The sequence below is a fragment of the Carlito syrichta genome, unplaced genomic scaffold (genome assembly GCF_000164805.1).
Source record: "Carlito syrichta isolate Samal-C Ts95f unplaced genomic scaffold, Tarsius_syrichta-2.0.1 Scaffold126629, whole genome shotgun sequence".
Classification (NCBI taxonomy): Eukaryota; Metazoa; Chordata; class Mammalia; order Primates; family Tarsiidae; genus Carlito; species Carlito syrichta.
Genome location: NW_007070725.1, coordinates 13,031 through 26,992, shown reverse-complemented (window position 1 = coordinate 26,992; position 13,962 = coordinate 13,031). Strand labels below are relative to the sequence as shown.

At 43.5% G+C, this 13,962-nt stretch overlaps 1 protein-coding gene across 2 annotated transcripts in view; it reads left to right on the top strand.

The window, feature by feature from the left end:
• The window catches only part of LOC103250179 (zinc finger protein 791), a 3,530-nt gene extending 846 nt beyond the window's left edge, over positions 1-2,684 (top strand). Inside the window, exon 3 of one of the 2 annotated variants that reach the window (XM_008048772.2) lies at positions 980-2,684. In XM_008048772.2, coding sequence (XP_008046963.2) covers positions 980-2,537 — 1,558 coding nt within the window. In that variant the 3' untranslated portion in view covers positions 2,538-2,684. The remainder of the gene's footprint in view (positions 1-979) is intronic. The other variant, XM_021707891.1, reaches the window with a different exon arrangement.
• The last annotated feature ends 11,278 nt before the right edge of the window (positions 2,685-13,962 follow it).

Below are 13,962 nucleotides of genomic sequence, written 5' to 3'. Positions count from 1 at the left end.
GGCAACTTGGCGAGACCTTATCTCTACAATAAATCAAAAAATTAGCCGGGCGTAGTAGCGTGCGCCTGTAGTTCCAGCTACTTGGAAGGCTGAGCGGAAGGATCACCAGAGTCCAGCTGGTCAAGGCTGTGGTGGCTAGGAGCGTGCCACTGCACTCCAGTCTGGACGACAGAGTGAGACTTCAACTCAATAAAAAAAAAAATTAGCCAGGTGTGGTAGCACATGCCTGTAATTCCAGCTACTTGGAGGGCTGAGGTGAAAGAACCGCCAGAACCCAGCAGGTCAAGGCTGCAGTGGCCGGGAGTGGCCACTGCACTCCAGTCTGGGCGACAGAGTGAGACTCCAACTCAAAAAAAAAAAAAAGTTCAGCTTCAAATTTATTTATTATCAGAAAACTTTTACCAAAAATATTTTAAGCGACACAGGTGTTCAGTGATTGAAAAATATCATACTTGGAAAGAGTATTTTAAAACCACATATATCATTGTCACTGTTTTGATAATAGCTATCAGTAACACTAGCCCTCTTGCAGAACATTGAGTATATTCACTTTTAAACATTCAGACAGGCTGGGTGTGCTGGCTCATGCCTGTAAGCCCAGCACTTTGGGAGGCTGTGACAAGAGGATTGCCTGAGCCCAGAGGTTCGAGACCAGCCTGGGCAACTTGGCAAGACCTCATCTCTATAATAAATCAAAAAATTAGCCAGGTGTGGTGGTGCACGCCTATAGTTCCAGCTACTTGGAAGGCTGAAGCAGAAGGATCAGCTGAACCTAGCAGGTGGAGGCTGTGGTGGACATGACTGTGCCACTGCACTCCGGCCTGGGTGACAGAGTGAGACTCTGACTAAAAATATATTTTAAAAACTCAGGCAGAAAAGCTAGTTTCCCTGAAAATGATAAGAATCTAATGCTATAAGCTAATAATAAGCAAAATTCTTAAAAAACAACCACTATTAATGTGCTTCTGATTTTTTACAGAAGCCATATGGTAGAGAAACTCTGTGAAAGTAAAAAAGTTAGTCAGTATGGAGAATCTCTCAGTTCAAATCTCAGTCTGACCAAGAAAACTGCTGGCGTAAAACCTTATGAATGTAGCGTGTGTGGAAAAGTCTTCCTGCGTCGTTCATCCCTTACTAGGCACGTGAGGTCTCACATTGGATATGAACTACTTGAGAAGCCATATAAATGTATGGAATGTGGGAAAGCCTTTAGTTATCTCAAATCCTTTCAAAGACATGAAAGGACTCATGCTGGAGAAAAACCTTATCAATGTAAACAATGTGGAAAAACCTTCATATATCACCAACCCTTTCAAACACATGAACGGACTCATATTGGAGAGAAACCCTATGAATGTAAGCAGTGTGGTAAAGTGCTCAGTTGTCCCAGTTCCCTTCGGATACATGAAAGGATTCATACTGGAGAAAAGCCCTATGAATGTAAAAAATGCGGGAAAGCCTTCAGCTGTCCCAGTTCTATTCGAATACATGAAAGAACTCACACTGGAGAGAAACCCTATGAATGTAAGGAATGTGGTAAAGCCTTCATTTCCCACACAAGTGTTCTCACCCACATGATAACACACAGTGGAAACAGACCTTATAAATGTAAGGAATGTGGGAAGGCATTCATTTTCCCCAGTTTTTTAAGAGTACATGAAAGAATTCACACTGGAGAGAAACCCTATAAATGTAAACAATGTGGTAAAGCCTTCAGATGTTCCACTTCCATTCAAATTCATGAACGAACTCATACTGGAGAGAAACCATATAAATGTAAGGAATGTGGTAAATCTTTCAGTGCTCGCCCAGCCTTTCGAGTACACCTGAGAGTACATACTGGAGAGAAACCCTACAAATGTAAAGAATGTGGGAAAGCCTTTAGTCGTACCAGTTACTTTCGAATACATGAAAGGACACACACTGGAGAAAAACCCTACGAATGTAAAAAATGTGGAAAAACCTTCAATTATCCTCTAGATTTGCAAATACATGAAAGAAACCACACTGGAGAAAAACCCTATGAATGTAAGGAATGTGCAAAAGCCTTCATTTCTCTAGAAAACTTTCGAAGGCACATGATAACGCACACTGGAGATGGACCTTATAAATGTACGGAATGTGGGAAAGCATTCATTTTTCCTAGTGCATTACGAACACATGAAAGAACTCATACTGGAGAGAAACCCTATGAATGTAAACAATGTGGAAAAGCCTTTAGTTGTTCTAGTTATGTTCAAATACATGAAAGGACTCACACAGGGGAAAAACCTTATGAATGTAAAGAATGTGGGAAAGCTTTTATTTACCCCACAAGCTTTCAAGGACACATGAGAGTGCATACTGGAGAGAAACCCTACAAATGTAAAGAATGTGGAAAATCCTTCAGTCTTCATAGTTCCTTTCAAAGACATGAAAGAATTCACAGTGGAGAGAAACCTGTTGAATGTAAGCAATGTGGAAAAGCCTTCAGTTTGTCCACATCCTTACAAAAACATATGAGAATGCACACTGGATGCAAACCCTATAAATGTTAGAAATAAGGGAAAGTTTGCAGTTTTAACAAATACTTTCAAAGTTGTGGAAAATTGCACTGCCGAGAAGTTCTATAAATTTAAGTAATGTGGAAGGCAAGATGCAAGGTAATTCATGTACAGTCAAGTGCCACATAACATTTCAGTCAGTGACAAACCCTGTATAAAACAGTGGTCCCTTAAGGTTATAATGGAGCTAAAAAATTTCTGTTACCTTGTCATTTTGTAGGTTGCAACACCTTAGCACAACACATTACTCAAATGTTTGTGATAGTACTGGTGTAAACTACTGTACTTCCAGTTGTATAAAAGTACAGCACATACAATTATGTGCAATACGTGATACTTGATAATAAATGACTATGTTACTGGTTTATATATTTACTAAACTATTAATGTTATTTTAGAGTATACTCTTACTTATTAAAAATAAGTTAACTGTAAAAGAACCTCAGGCAGGTCCTTCAGGAGATATTGCATATGGCATTTTATCATAGATGACAGCATCATGCATTTTATTGCCTCTGAAGACCTTCCAGTGAGACAAAATATGGAGGTGGAAGACAGTAATATTGATGATCCTCACCCTTTAGGCCTAGGCTAATGTGTTTTCATTGTTATAAAATTTTAGTTAAAAAAATTGTTTAACAGAAAAAACTTTTATTAGGTTCATAGAACCCTGGCAATGAAAAAAAGAAAGAAAAAGCTTTTAAAGGCCAAGCACAGTGGCTCACGCCTGTAATCCCAGCACTTTGAGAGGCCAAGAAGACTGCCTAAGGTTAGGAGTTCAGGACCAGCCAGGGCAACATAGTGAGACCTCGTCTTTATAATAAATCAAAAAAATTAGCTGGGTATGGTGGCATGCACCTGTAGTCCCAGCTACTTGGAAGGCTGAGGTAGAAGGATCACCTGAGTCCAGGAGGTGGAGGCTAAGGTAGCTGTTATGCCACTGCACTCCAGCCTGGGTGAGACTCCAACTCAAAAAGAAAAAAAACAACTTAGAACAATAACATAAAGTACTCTTGTACAGTTGTACTATGTGTTTGTGTTTTAAGCTAAGTGTTATTACAAAAGAGTCAAAAAGTTTTTGTAAAGTTTATAAAGAAAATTTTTAGTAAACTAATGTCTATTTATTATTGAAGAAAGGAAAAAAATGTGTATAAATTTAGTGTAGCCTAAGTGTACAGTGTTTATAAAGTCTCCAGTAATGCACAGTAATGTCCTAAGCCTTCACAGTCACTCATCACTCACTCACTAACTGCAACTCCAAGTCCTGCAAACTCCATTCATGGTAAGTGCCCTATTCAGGTATATAAAATTTTATCTTTTATACTGTATTTAACTGTACCTTTTCTATGTTTAGATATGTGTAGGCGTATACATATTTACGATTGTTACAGTTGCCTACAGTATTCAATACAGTAACATGCATTGTATGTTGGTAGCCTAGAAGTAACAGGCGCTACCACGCCTGTCTGATTTTTTTTTATTTATTGTACAGATGAAGTCTCGCTGCCCAGGCAGGTCTTGAACCCGCGGGCTCAGGCAGTCCACTCACCTCAGCCTCCCAAAGGCACGGGATTACAGGCTGAGCCACCAAACCCGACTAAAATTAAATACTTTTATCAATTGCTCTTTTTTTTTTTATTGGAGTCTCACTCTGTCACCTGGGCTGGAGGGCAGTGGCACGCTCATGGCCACTGCAGCCTCCACCTGCTTGGGCTCAGGTGATCCTTCTGTCTCAGCCTTCCAAATAAATGGAACTACAGGTGCATGCCACCACGCCCAGCTAATTTTTTGATTTACTGTAGAGACAAGGTCTCACCAAGTTGCCCAGGCTAGTCTCAAACCCCTGGGCTCAGGTGGCTCAGTCTTAAAGCATATTTCTGGACTATGGGTTGATTCTTCTTACCTTTGCAAGGAAATTTTGAAGTGAGATGTTTCTCTAAGTTCTGTTTAAGCAATAGTCCGAAAGTTTAAAAGATTGTGTTTTCTCATCAAGTCAATAACATTTTTTGCTTTTTGACATCTAGATCCATGGGTCAATTGAAGTGTTTTTTTGTTTTGTTTTTCTGAGCCAAGGTTTCTGTTGCCCAGGTTGGAGTTCAGTGGCACAATCATGGCTCACTGAAGCCTCACACTCCTGGACTCAAGTGATCCTCCTGCCTCGGTCTCCTGAGTACTGGGATTACAGGCATGCACCACCACACCTGGCTAATTTTTTAAATTTTTTTTTTTTTTTTTTTGAGTTGGAGTCTCACTCTGTCGCCCAGACTGGAGTGCAGTGGCCGCTCCCGGCCACCGCAACCTCGACCTGCTGGGCTCTGGCGATCCTTCCACCTCAGCCTTCCAAGTAGCCGGAATTACAGGCATGCGCTACCACGCCCGGCTAATTTTTTGATTTATTGTAGAGATGAGGTCTTGCTGCCCAGGCGGGTCTCGAACCCGCGGACTCAGGCAATCCACTCACCTCAGCCTCCCAAAGGCGCGGGATTACAGGCTGAGCCACCGAGCCCGGCTCTAAATTTTTTATAGAGATGGGTCTCACTACGTTGCCTAGGCTGGTCTCAAACTCTTGGGTTCAAGCAATCCTCCCACCTCAGCCTCTCAAAGTGCTGGGATTACAGGCATGAGCCACCATGGCCAACTGAAGTGTGTTTTTAATATATAATTAATTTGAATTTGAATGTGGTTTTTTTTTTTTTTTTTTGAGTTGGCATCTCACTCTGTCACCCAGACTGGAGTGCAGTGGCTGCTCCCAGCCACCACAGCCTCGACCTGCTGGGCTCTGGCGATCCTTCCACCTCCGCCTTCCAAGTAGCTAGAACTACAGGCGTGCGCTACCACGCCTGGCTAATTTTTATTTATTGTAGATATGAGGTCTCGCCAAGTTGCCCAGGCGGGTCTCGAACCCGCGGGCTCAGGCAATCCACTCACCTCAGCCTCCCAACCACGGAATTACAGGCTGAGCCACCGAGCCTGGCTGTTTTTTTTGCACATTGGTAATTGTGAGATTTTTCCTACTGTTCTCATGTGGAAGGTAATGAGTATGTTACTATATACTCCACCTTTCTTTTGAGAAAAATTTTCATTTTTTTGTCAGAATAACTTTATTCCATTTTCGTTTTTATTAAATACTTGGCATAATCTGGTAAGTATGCAAAGTTTATCACACAGCCTCATGTAAATTATTATTTTCACCTTTAGCCCATTGTTCTTTGTCATTCCTTTCGGCTGGGATTTACAATTAAGAAGGGACATCTGTGAGAGGACAATAAAATCTAGAGTTGGACATGGCCCTCCTGATTTGCATTATGTTAATATCGGTAGTGTTGTGAACTAAGTTTCCTAGATTCTATTCCATTTATAGGTCCATGTTTAAATTCAATAACAGCCTAACTTGCATGAGATTTGCCAGGCAGATGCAAAGAAGACATCAGGCAGGTATTGGAACCACCATGCAGGGAGACAGCCTGCTTTTTGCTCATTTTACTGGTTATTTTCTCTCCTAATCGAGTATCCTGAAAACACCACCAACTGCTTGACATCCATTTCAAAGGTATGTGTAGCTTTCCACAGATGTCTCCAGAGGCTCCACATCAAAGATCCATCTGCAGTTTGGATTTTCCTTCTAGCCTTCTCGTGTACCTCAGGCATCTAATCCAGACTGTCAGGGTTGGCAGTGTTCTCTGAGGCTCTGCCTTCTTTCTTGTATTTCTAGGTTTAATTTCTATAGTTTTTGTTCTGTTAATACCATTAATGACTATGTGTTCTTGATTCCACCATGACACCTACAATGGTGTAATTAAAAAACAAACAAACAACTGCATGGGAGTTTGTTCCCCTACCACTTATACAGTGTCTGCTCTCCCCGCATCCTTCCATGTGAGACAATCACCTTCCTCATAGCAGGCAAACTGTGGGTGTTTCTAGTTATCACTGAATGTACTCCCTCAGTACATTTTCAGTTATGTTTGGTTGTATGTGATTAAAAACAATGTGCATTTTTTATGAAACAAATGCTTCTTAGATTGTTTCTTAGAAACATTTTATTAATTTCCCAAACAAGTGTATACTTTCAAATATTAATGTCTTTTCCATTTCCTGAGAGGCTATATTAAAAATATCTCATTGCAGGCAGGGCATAGTGACTCACTCCTGTGATCCCTGTACTTTGAGAGACCAAAGCAGGAGGACTGCTTGAGCCCAGGAGTTCAAGGCCAGCCTGGGCAACAGGGCAGCCTGGGCAGCCTGAGACCCTGTCTCTACAAAAAATTAAAAAATTAGATGGGTGTGGTGGCGCATGCCTGTAGTCCCAGCTACTTGGGAAGCTGAGGCGGGAGAATTGCTTGAGCCCAGGAATTCAAGGTTACAGTGAGCGATGATTGTGCCACTGAACTCCAACTTGGGTGACAGAGACACTGTCTCTTTAATTTAAAAAAAAAAGTCATATTCTGGCTCAATATGAAGGTGTTACGTGCATAAAAGTTCTGGTAGTTTTTCCTCAGGCATTTTTTTTTTAGTATGCTTACACATTTTGTACATGAGAAGTTAAATTCTCATTCCTTCCTGACACCAATGGTATTTTCAGTGTCCTATTACCAACAGTCATTAGCATCATACCTGTAGTCAGAGAGGTGTAATTAATGTCAGTGATACAGTAGTCCATTCTTGTTATGGTTTTGCATTGTGTGGTTTCAGTTACTCTTGATCAACCACTGTCTAAGAGATATTAAATGGAAAATTCCAGAAATAAATGTCTCATATTTTAAACTGTATACCGTTCTGAGTAGAATGATAAAATCTCACACCATCCCACCCAGGATATCATTCACCCCTTTGTCTAAAATATCCACACTGTATATACTATCAACCCTTTAGTCACATAGCAAGGCATCAGAGTGATCAGATCAACGATGGTGGTATCACAGTGTATGTGTTCTGGCAATTCAGATAAGCCAGAGGGAAGCCAGAAAGTGCATCCTTTAAGTAAAAAGGTGAAAGTTTTCAATAGAGAAAGAAAAAGATCATATGCTGAGGATGTTAAAATATCTAATACAGTAAGACATTTGGCGAAGGATCACATTCATGTACATTTTGTTGCAGTATAATTAATTTTATTGTTAGTCTCTTACTGTGTATAATTTATAAATTAAACTTTATCATAGGTATATATACCTAGGAAAAAACATATACAGGGTTTAGTACTATCCACAGTTTCAGGCATTCATTCACTGGGGCCAGGGTGAGGGTCTTGGAACATACCCACCTCCCGCATAATTGGGGACTATAATGACCTCAAAGCATAAATGACTGGTATTATCAGTAAAAGTGTGCTCAGTAGGACATATGATTTGGGCTTTTGGTCAATGATTTCATTGCTATCAAGAAAGCAAGATGTTTCTCTGTATTTGATACTGTGAGGAGGTGAACATGATTCTCATTGCTATTCAAGAGTCAACAAGATAGCGGAAATAATGGAGTGGAGCTAAACCTATTTGTAAGAAGTCAGTGAAAACAGGAAGATTTTGGTCATTTTTATGATTTGGATCTTGTTCTCTTTTACAACTATTATCCTTGTTTTTGTCTTGATCCATCATGTTGACCAAGTAGCTCTAACAATGGAGTTGTATGATATTTGCCTTATATTTTTAGCATTACCATTTTGCTACTGTATACAGTGATTGACAAAATATGTGTCCCATTAAACTGTGGCCTTCCTCCCAGTTTGGGAGATTAATGTCATCTGTAGAGTTCTAGTCCATCATAAGTAGCATGATAACTATGCTAGTCCATGGTGGTTTTACAGTTGAAACACTAAAAAGACCTTGGATGTTAATGGACAATTACTATGAGTTGAATACAGAGGGTATCATTTTGAGTAGTATCCTAATTTAATGGATAAAGGTGTTATTGGAATCCTCAAGCTGAAAATTTTACTGCCTTTCTCTAAGAGGAGCATCTGAAAGCAGCTTTGTGTTTCACTGATCCACAAAGTCCATTTTGCTGTTCACAGGTATAATTTCCATATGCTTAGATTTCCAGCCCATGTTATGGAAGGGCAGGAAGGAGTAACAGCTTTATGTTTTATTAAAACCATCCAATTTTTGTCCACTTTTTCAGTGCTAATTTATGATCTCTAAACTGCAGAGATTGTGGTTTCATAATTATTAGCATTTCATTTCCTCCCTTTGCTGGTTATTTCTTCCATCTTACACATGAAGAAAGTTAAGGACAGGAAGCACGGGGCCTTTCCCAAACTCAGGTAGCTCAGAATGGAATCACAAAGTATCGAAGTCCTAATGTATTCCACCACCTGTACTGGACAGTGTCAAAAATTTTAAACTCAGAAGCACACTGCAAGATTTGTATAATTATACATTTTTACAAATGTAGCTTCAGATGTTCCAAGCAGGACTCATAAGGCAACATGTTCCATTTATATGACATTCTAGGAAAGGCAAAGATATAAGGGCCTAAAACAGACCAGTATTAAAGTTGGAGGAGTTCAGTACAAATGGGTACCCAACACAGTCTTCTTTTGAGACAGTAGAGCGCTCTCCATCCTGGTGGTGGTATAACTACTTTCATATGGTAGGAGAAAAACTCCTGAAGCTTGATTTCTACACGTGCAACATTTCTTTCCACCACCTTGGGCCTTTCTTGAAACCTAGTCTGAAGTTAGGAAACACCTGCTGGGGCTCCACCTGCCTTCACCTTACACACCACTGGAGAGAAGTAAGAGGGCTCCCGGAGTCCACTTTTGAGTTTACGACCTGTTTCCTTAGACTTTTGGGAATGCTGAGGTTCTGAAACACAAAATCGTATCCTACAGCTCTCCTGGAGTCTGATCTGCGAAGGGACGTCTTATTTTATGGGCATTCGCATCACGTTTCTCCAGGGCTAACTGCCAACTCAAGCCTACTCGTTCACTCGGAATTTTTTTTGAAGGCAATGCCAGGTGGCTGTGAGGTGAGAAGGCAGAATCCATGTCACGACACACGCCCCTCAGCCACAGGAATCCCTGCCGTCACACCCACAAGCATTCTCACGCAGTAGTCTCAAAACCGCCAATGACACGCGGGGATGCAACGTCCTATCCATAGGCACACAGGCGCCTCATGCCCGCCGACCCTCAAACGCCCCTATCCCAGAGTTCTCTGGCACATTCCACGGAGGTTTTCAGGGGCGCAAGCGTCCACCACGCCCCGGCCCGCCCCCTCCCCTCAGCGCCTACCTCAGTTGCACTGATCCAGGGCGGGTTCGGCTCGCCCCTCTGAAGCCGAGACATTCTTCCACCAGGACGCGACAGCCTTCCCCTTCACTACTCCCTGCAGAACTCCAGCCCTCTCAAAGCCTGTGGGGGAAAGGCGCGCTCCAACACAGGCTCTGCAGATGCTAGTGCCTGTCGCTTCACGAAGACGCCCAGAACGCAACCGGCACCCTAATCCGAGTAACCGCGTGACGGAGCTGCCGGAGTTCCACTTTCGCGCAAGTGCGCAGGCGCAGGAGGTGTCGGCCCCGCCCGCGAGGAAGCTGCGCTCAAACGGCGTCTCAACGAAGGGTGGGCAGCGTAGAGAGAAGCCACGCCCACACCGGCCTCGCATCCTTCCGGTCTTTCCCGAGGTTCCGGAAGTGATGGCTCACTGACGGGGATACTGGCGGTCCGAGCTCTTACCTCCTGGAGTGATGCTCCGGGTGGTGGTGACGATATGCGAAGGCTTCGGGGACGACGGAGGCGCTGCGGCGGTACTGACGGGGCCGGGGCAGATGAAGAGATTGCAGAGGAGACGGGAGCGGAGGACGTGGCGCCTGAGAGAGGCGTTAGACACCTGCCCTGCCCTTACCAACAAAGGGAAGGCGAAGTAATAAGGGGTCAAGTAGTGAGGGGCTGCAACATCTCAACTCCCGTCATTTGGGGCCTTGAGTCTCCTTAGCCTCCTGTTTTATGTTTTTTACGGTGACGGGAGGTTTTGTACCGTTCGTGCCCAAGAAGTGTGAAGTCCTCTCCCTATCGGGTCTGCTAAAGCACCCTCCTTTGGGAAATGGTTTGGGAGCCAGCAGACACTCCTCTCCCACAAGGCGTGGGGGTGGGAACAGTGAGGATCAAATGATTTGGGCCTGTGATGAGATTCGTGTGAAATGCCCGTGTGCACGCCCGCGCCCTGTGATGTATTAAGTATCGATCTCCTCCTATATAACAGGCCTTCGAGTTAGTGCTGCAGTGAACCAAGCTGAAGAAATAGTCCTGCCCTCTTGAAGCTGACATTCTAGGAGACAAACAAGAAAAGCCGGGTGCAGTGTTGTAGTCCTGTAATCCTAGTAACTGGAAATGCCGAGGATCGCTTGAGCTCAGGAGTTCGAGTCCAACCTGGGCAACATAGCAAGACCCTTTCTCTTTAAAAAAGAAGGAGGAGGGGAGAAAGAGGAGGAGAAAGAAGAAGAGGAGGAAGAAGAAGAAGAGATACAAGTAAAATATACATTGTATCAGACGGTGCTTAGATCTAAGCTGGTGGAGGTAGAGGGTGCAAAGACCCAGGTGGCATCTGGGGGTGTCTCCGGTGGTTACTTCTGAGGCTTTGTGAACTTGTATGTCTGTGTCAAAATGTGTCCATTTGTATATCCCAGTGACAAATTCTGTAGCTTTGTATGTCTAGGAGAGCTAATGTGTATGAATGCTGCTCCCTGTGTGCTGTTAGGAGTGAGTTTGAGTGCTTGACTCACCGCATGGCAGTGGTGGTCTGTCTCTAGGTGCTTCCCAATCTCTGCAGAATCCCAAAGCCACAGCAGGTACATGCCTTTATGATACGGATAGTGTAATATTAAGTTCTTCCAAAATATATAATAAATTACAAGCTGCCAGACTCGGTGGCTCAGCCTGTAATCCCGCGCTTTGGGAGGCTGAGATGAGTGGATTGCCTAAGCCCGCGGGTTCAAGACCCGCCTGGGCAACTTGGCGAGACCTCATCTCTACAATAAATAAAAAATCAGCCGGGCGTGGTAGCGCACTCCTGTAGTTCCAGCTACTTGGAAGGCTGAGGCAAAAGGATTGCCGGAGCCCAGCAGGTCAAGGTGCGGTGGCCGGGAGCGGTCACTGCGCTCCAGTCTGGGCGACAGAGTGGGACTCCAACTAAAAAATAAATAAATAAATAAATAACAACCTTTCTCAATATTTTTATTAAGTTTGTGTGAGCTCCAATATTTTCATAGAGTGCAAAATCCTTTTTTAAAAAATTTTTTGTGTGTATAAAGATGGAGTCTTGCTATGTTGCCCAGGCTGGTCTTGAACTCCTGGCCTCAAGCAATCCTCCCATCTGGACCTCCAAAAGTGCTGGGATTACAGATGAGAGCCACCATGCCCATCCTTAAAATTAAGATTTTTATACTTCCCAAAGCAATCTGCAATCGCTATCAAAATCCCAGTGGGTTTTTTTCAGAGATGGAAAAATTGATCCTAAAATTCATATGAAATTGGCCAGGCTCGGTGGCTCAGCCTGTAATCCCAGCACTTTGGAAGGCCGAGGCAAGCGGATTGTCTGAGCCTGCGGGTTTGAGACCCACATGGGCAATTTGGCGAGACCTTGTCTCTACAATAAATCAAAAATTAGCTGGGTGTGGTAGCACATGCTTGTAGTTCAGGCTCCTTGGCAGGCTAAGGCGGAAGGATTGCTGGAGCCCATCAGGGCGCGGCTGCAGTGGCCAGGAGCATACCACTGCACTCCAGTCTGGGTGACAGAGTGAGACTCCAACTCAAAAAAAAAAAATTTCATATGAAATTGCAAAGAATCTTGAATGGCCAAAACAATTGCCACAGTCTATTTGGGCTGCTATAACAAAAATACCATAGATAGGTTACGTAAACAACATTTTATTTCTTACAGTTCTGGAGGCTAGGTAGTCCAAGATCGGGGTAATGGCAGATTCTATATCTGGTGAAGGCTTACTTTCTGATTCATAGATGGTCATCTTCTTGCAGTGTCCTCCCTCACACGGCAGAAGAGACGATAGAGTTCTTCAGGGTCTCTTTAGTAAGGGCACAAACCGCATTTCTGAGTGCTCCACTCTCATGACCTAGTCAACCCCCAAGTGCCCTGGCTCCTTATACCACCAAATGAAGGGTTAAGATTCCACCATCTGTGGCTGGGTGCAGTGGCTCACGCCTATAATCCAAGCACCTTGGGAGGCCGAGGTGAGAGGATTGCCTGAGCCCATGGGTTCGAGACCACCTGAGCAACTTGGCAAGACCTTGTCTCTACAATAAATCAAGAAAAAATAGCCGGGCATGGTAGCGCATGCCTATTGTTCTGGCTACTTGGAAGGCTGAGGCAGAAGGATCACCTGAACCCAGCAGATCGAGGCTGTGATGACTGAGCATGCCACTGCACTCCAGCCTGGGTGATAGAGTGAGACTCCTACTCAAAAAAAAAAAAAAAGATTTCATCATATGAATTTGGAGGGACACATACATTCAGTACATAACAACAATCTTGACAAAAAAACAAAATTGGAGGACTTAATTTCCAGTTTCATAACTTACTTCAAAACTCCAGTAATAAAAACATTTTGGCACTGGCATAAGGATAAACATAGATAAACAGAGTGGAATTAAGAGTCTAGAAATAGCCAGGCATGGTGTCTTATACCTGTAATTCCCACACTTTGGGAAGCTAAGGTGGGAGGATTACTTGAGCCTGGGAGTTTAAGACCAGCCTGGGCAACATAGCAAAACCTCAACTCTACTAAAAATCAAAAGTTAGCCAGGCATGGTGGTGCAAGCCTGTAGTCCCAACTACTCGGGAGGCTGAGGCAGAAGGATCGATCACCTGAGTTCAGGAAGTTGAGGCAATAGTGAGCTGTAATTGTGCCTCTGCATTCCAACCTGGGAGAAAGAGTAAGACTCTGATTCAAAATAAATAAAATTTAGAAGTAAAAATTAGGCCGGGCTCAGTGGCTCAGCCTATAATCCCAGCACTTTGGGAGGCCAAGGCAAGTAGATTGCCTGAGCTCGTGGGTTCAAGACTAGCGCGGACAACTTGGCAAAACCTCGTCTCTGCAACAAATCAAAAACTAGCCAGGCATAGTAGCGTGCGCCTGTAATTCCAGCTACTCGGAAGGCTGAGACGGAAGGATCACAGGAGCCCCAGGAAGTCGAGGCTACGGTGGCCGGGAGCGTGCCACTGCCCTCCAGTCTGGGTGACAGAGACTCCAACTCAAAAATAAAAGAAATAAAAATTAGAGTTCCAGGATTGATGCTCTGAACCATGTCATGGAATCATGGGGCATAAGCAGCCCACACAGAGAGTTCAGTGACAGATGCTCTCAGCCGAGCTGCAAACTCATGAAGTGGACACAGGACCAGACTGACATTGAGATGCAAGATGAACACCATGGGACGAGCCAAGAACTTTTTTTTTTTTTTTTTTTTTTT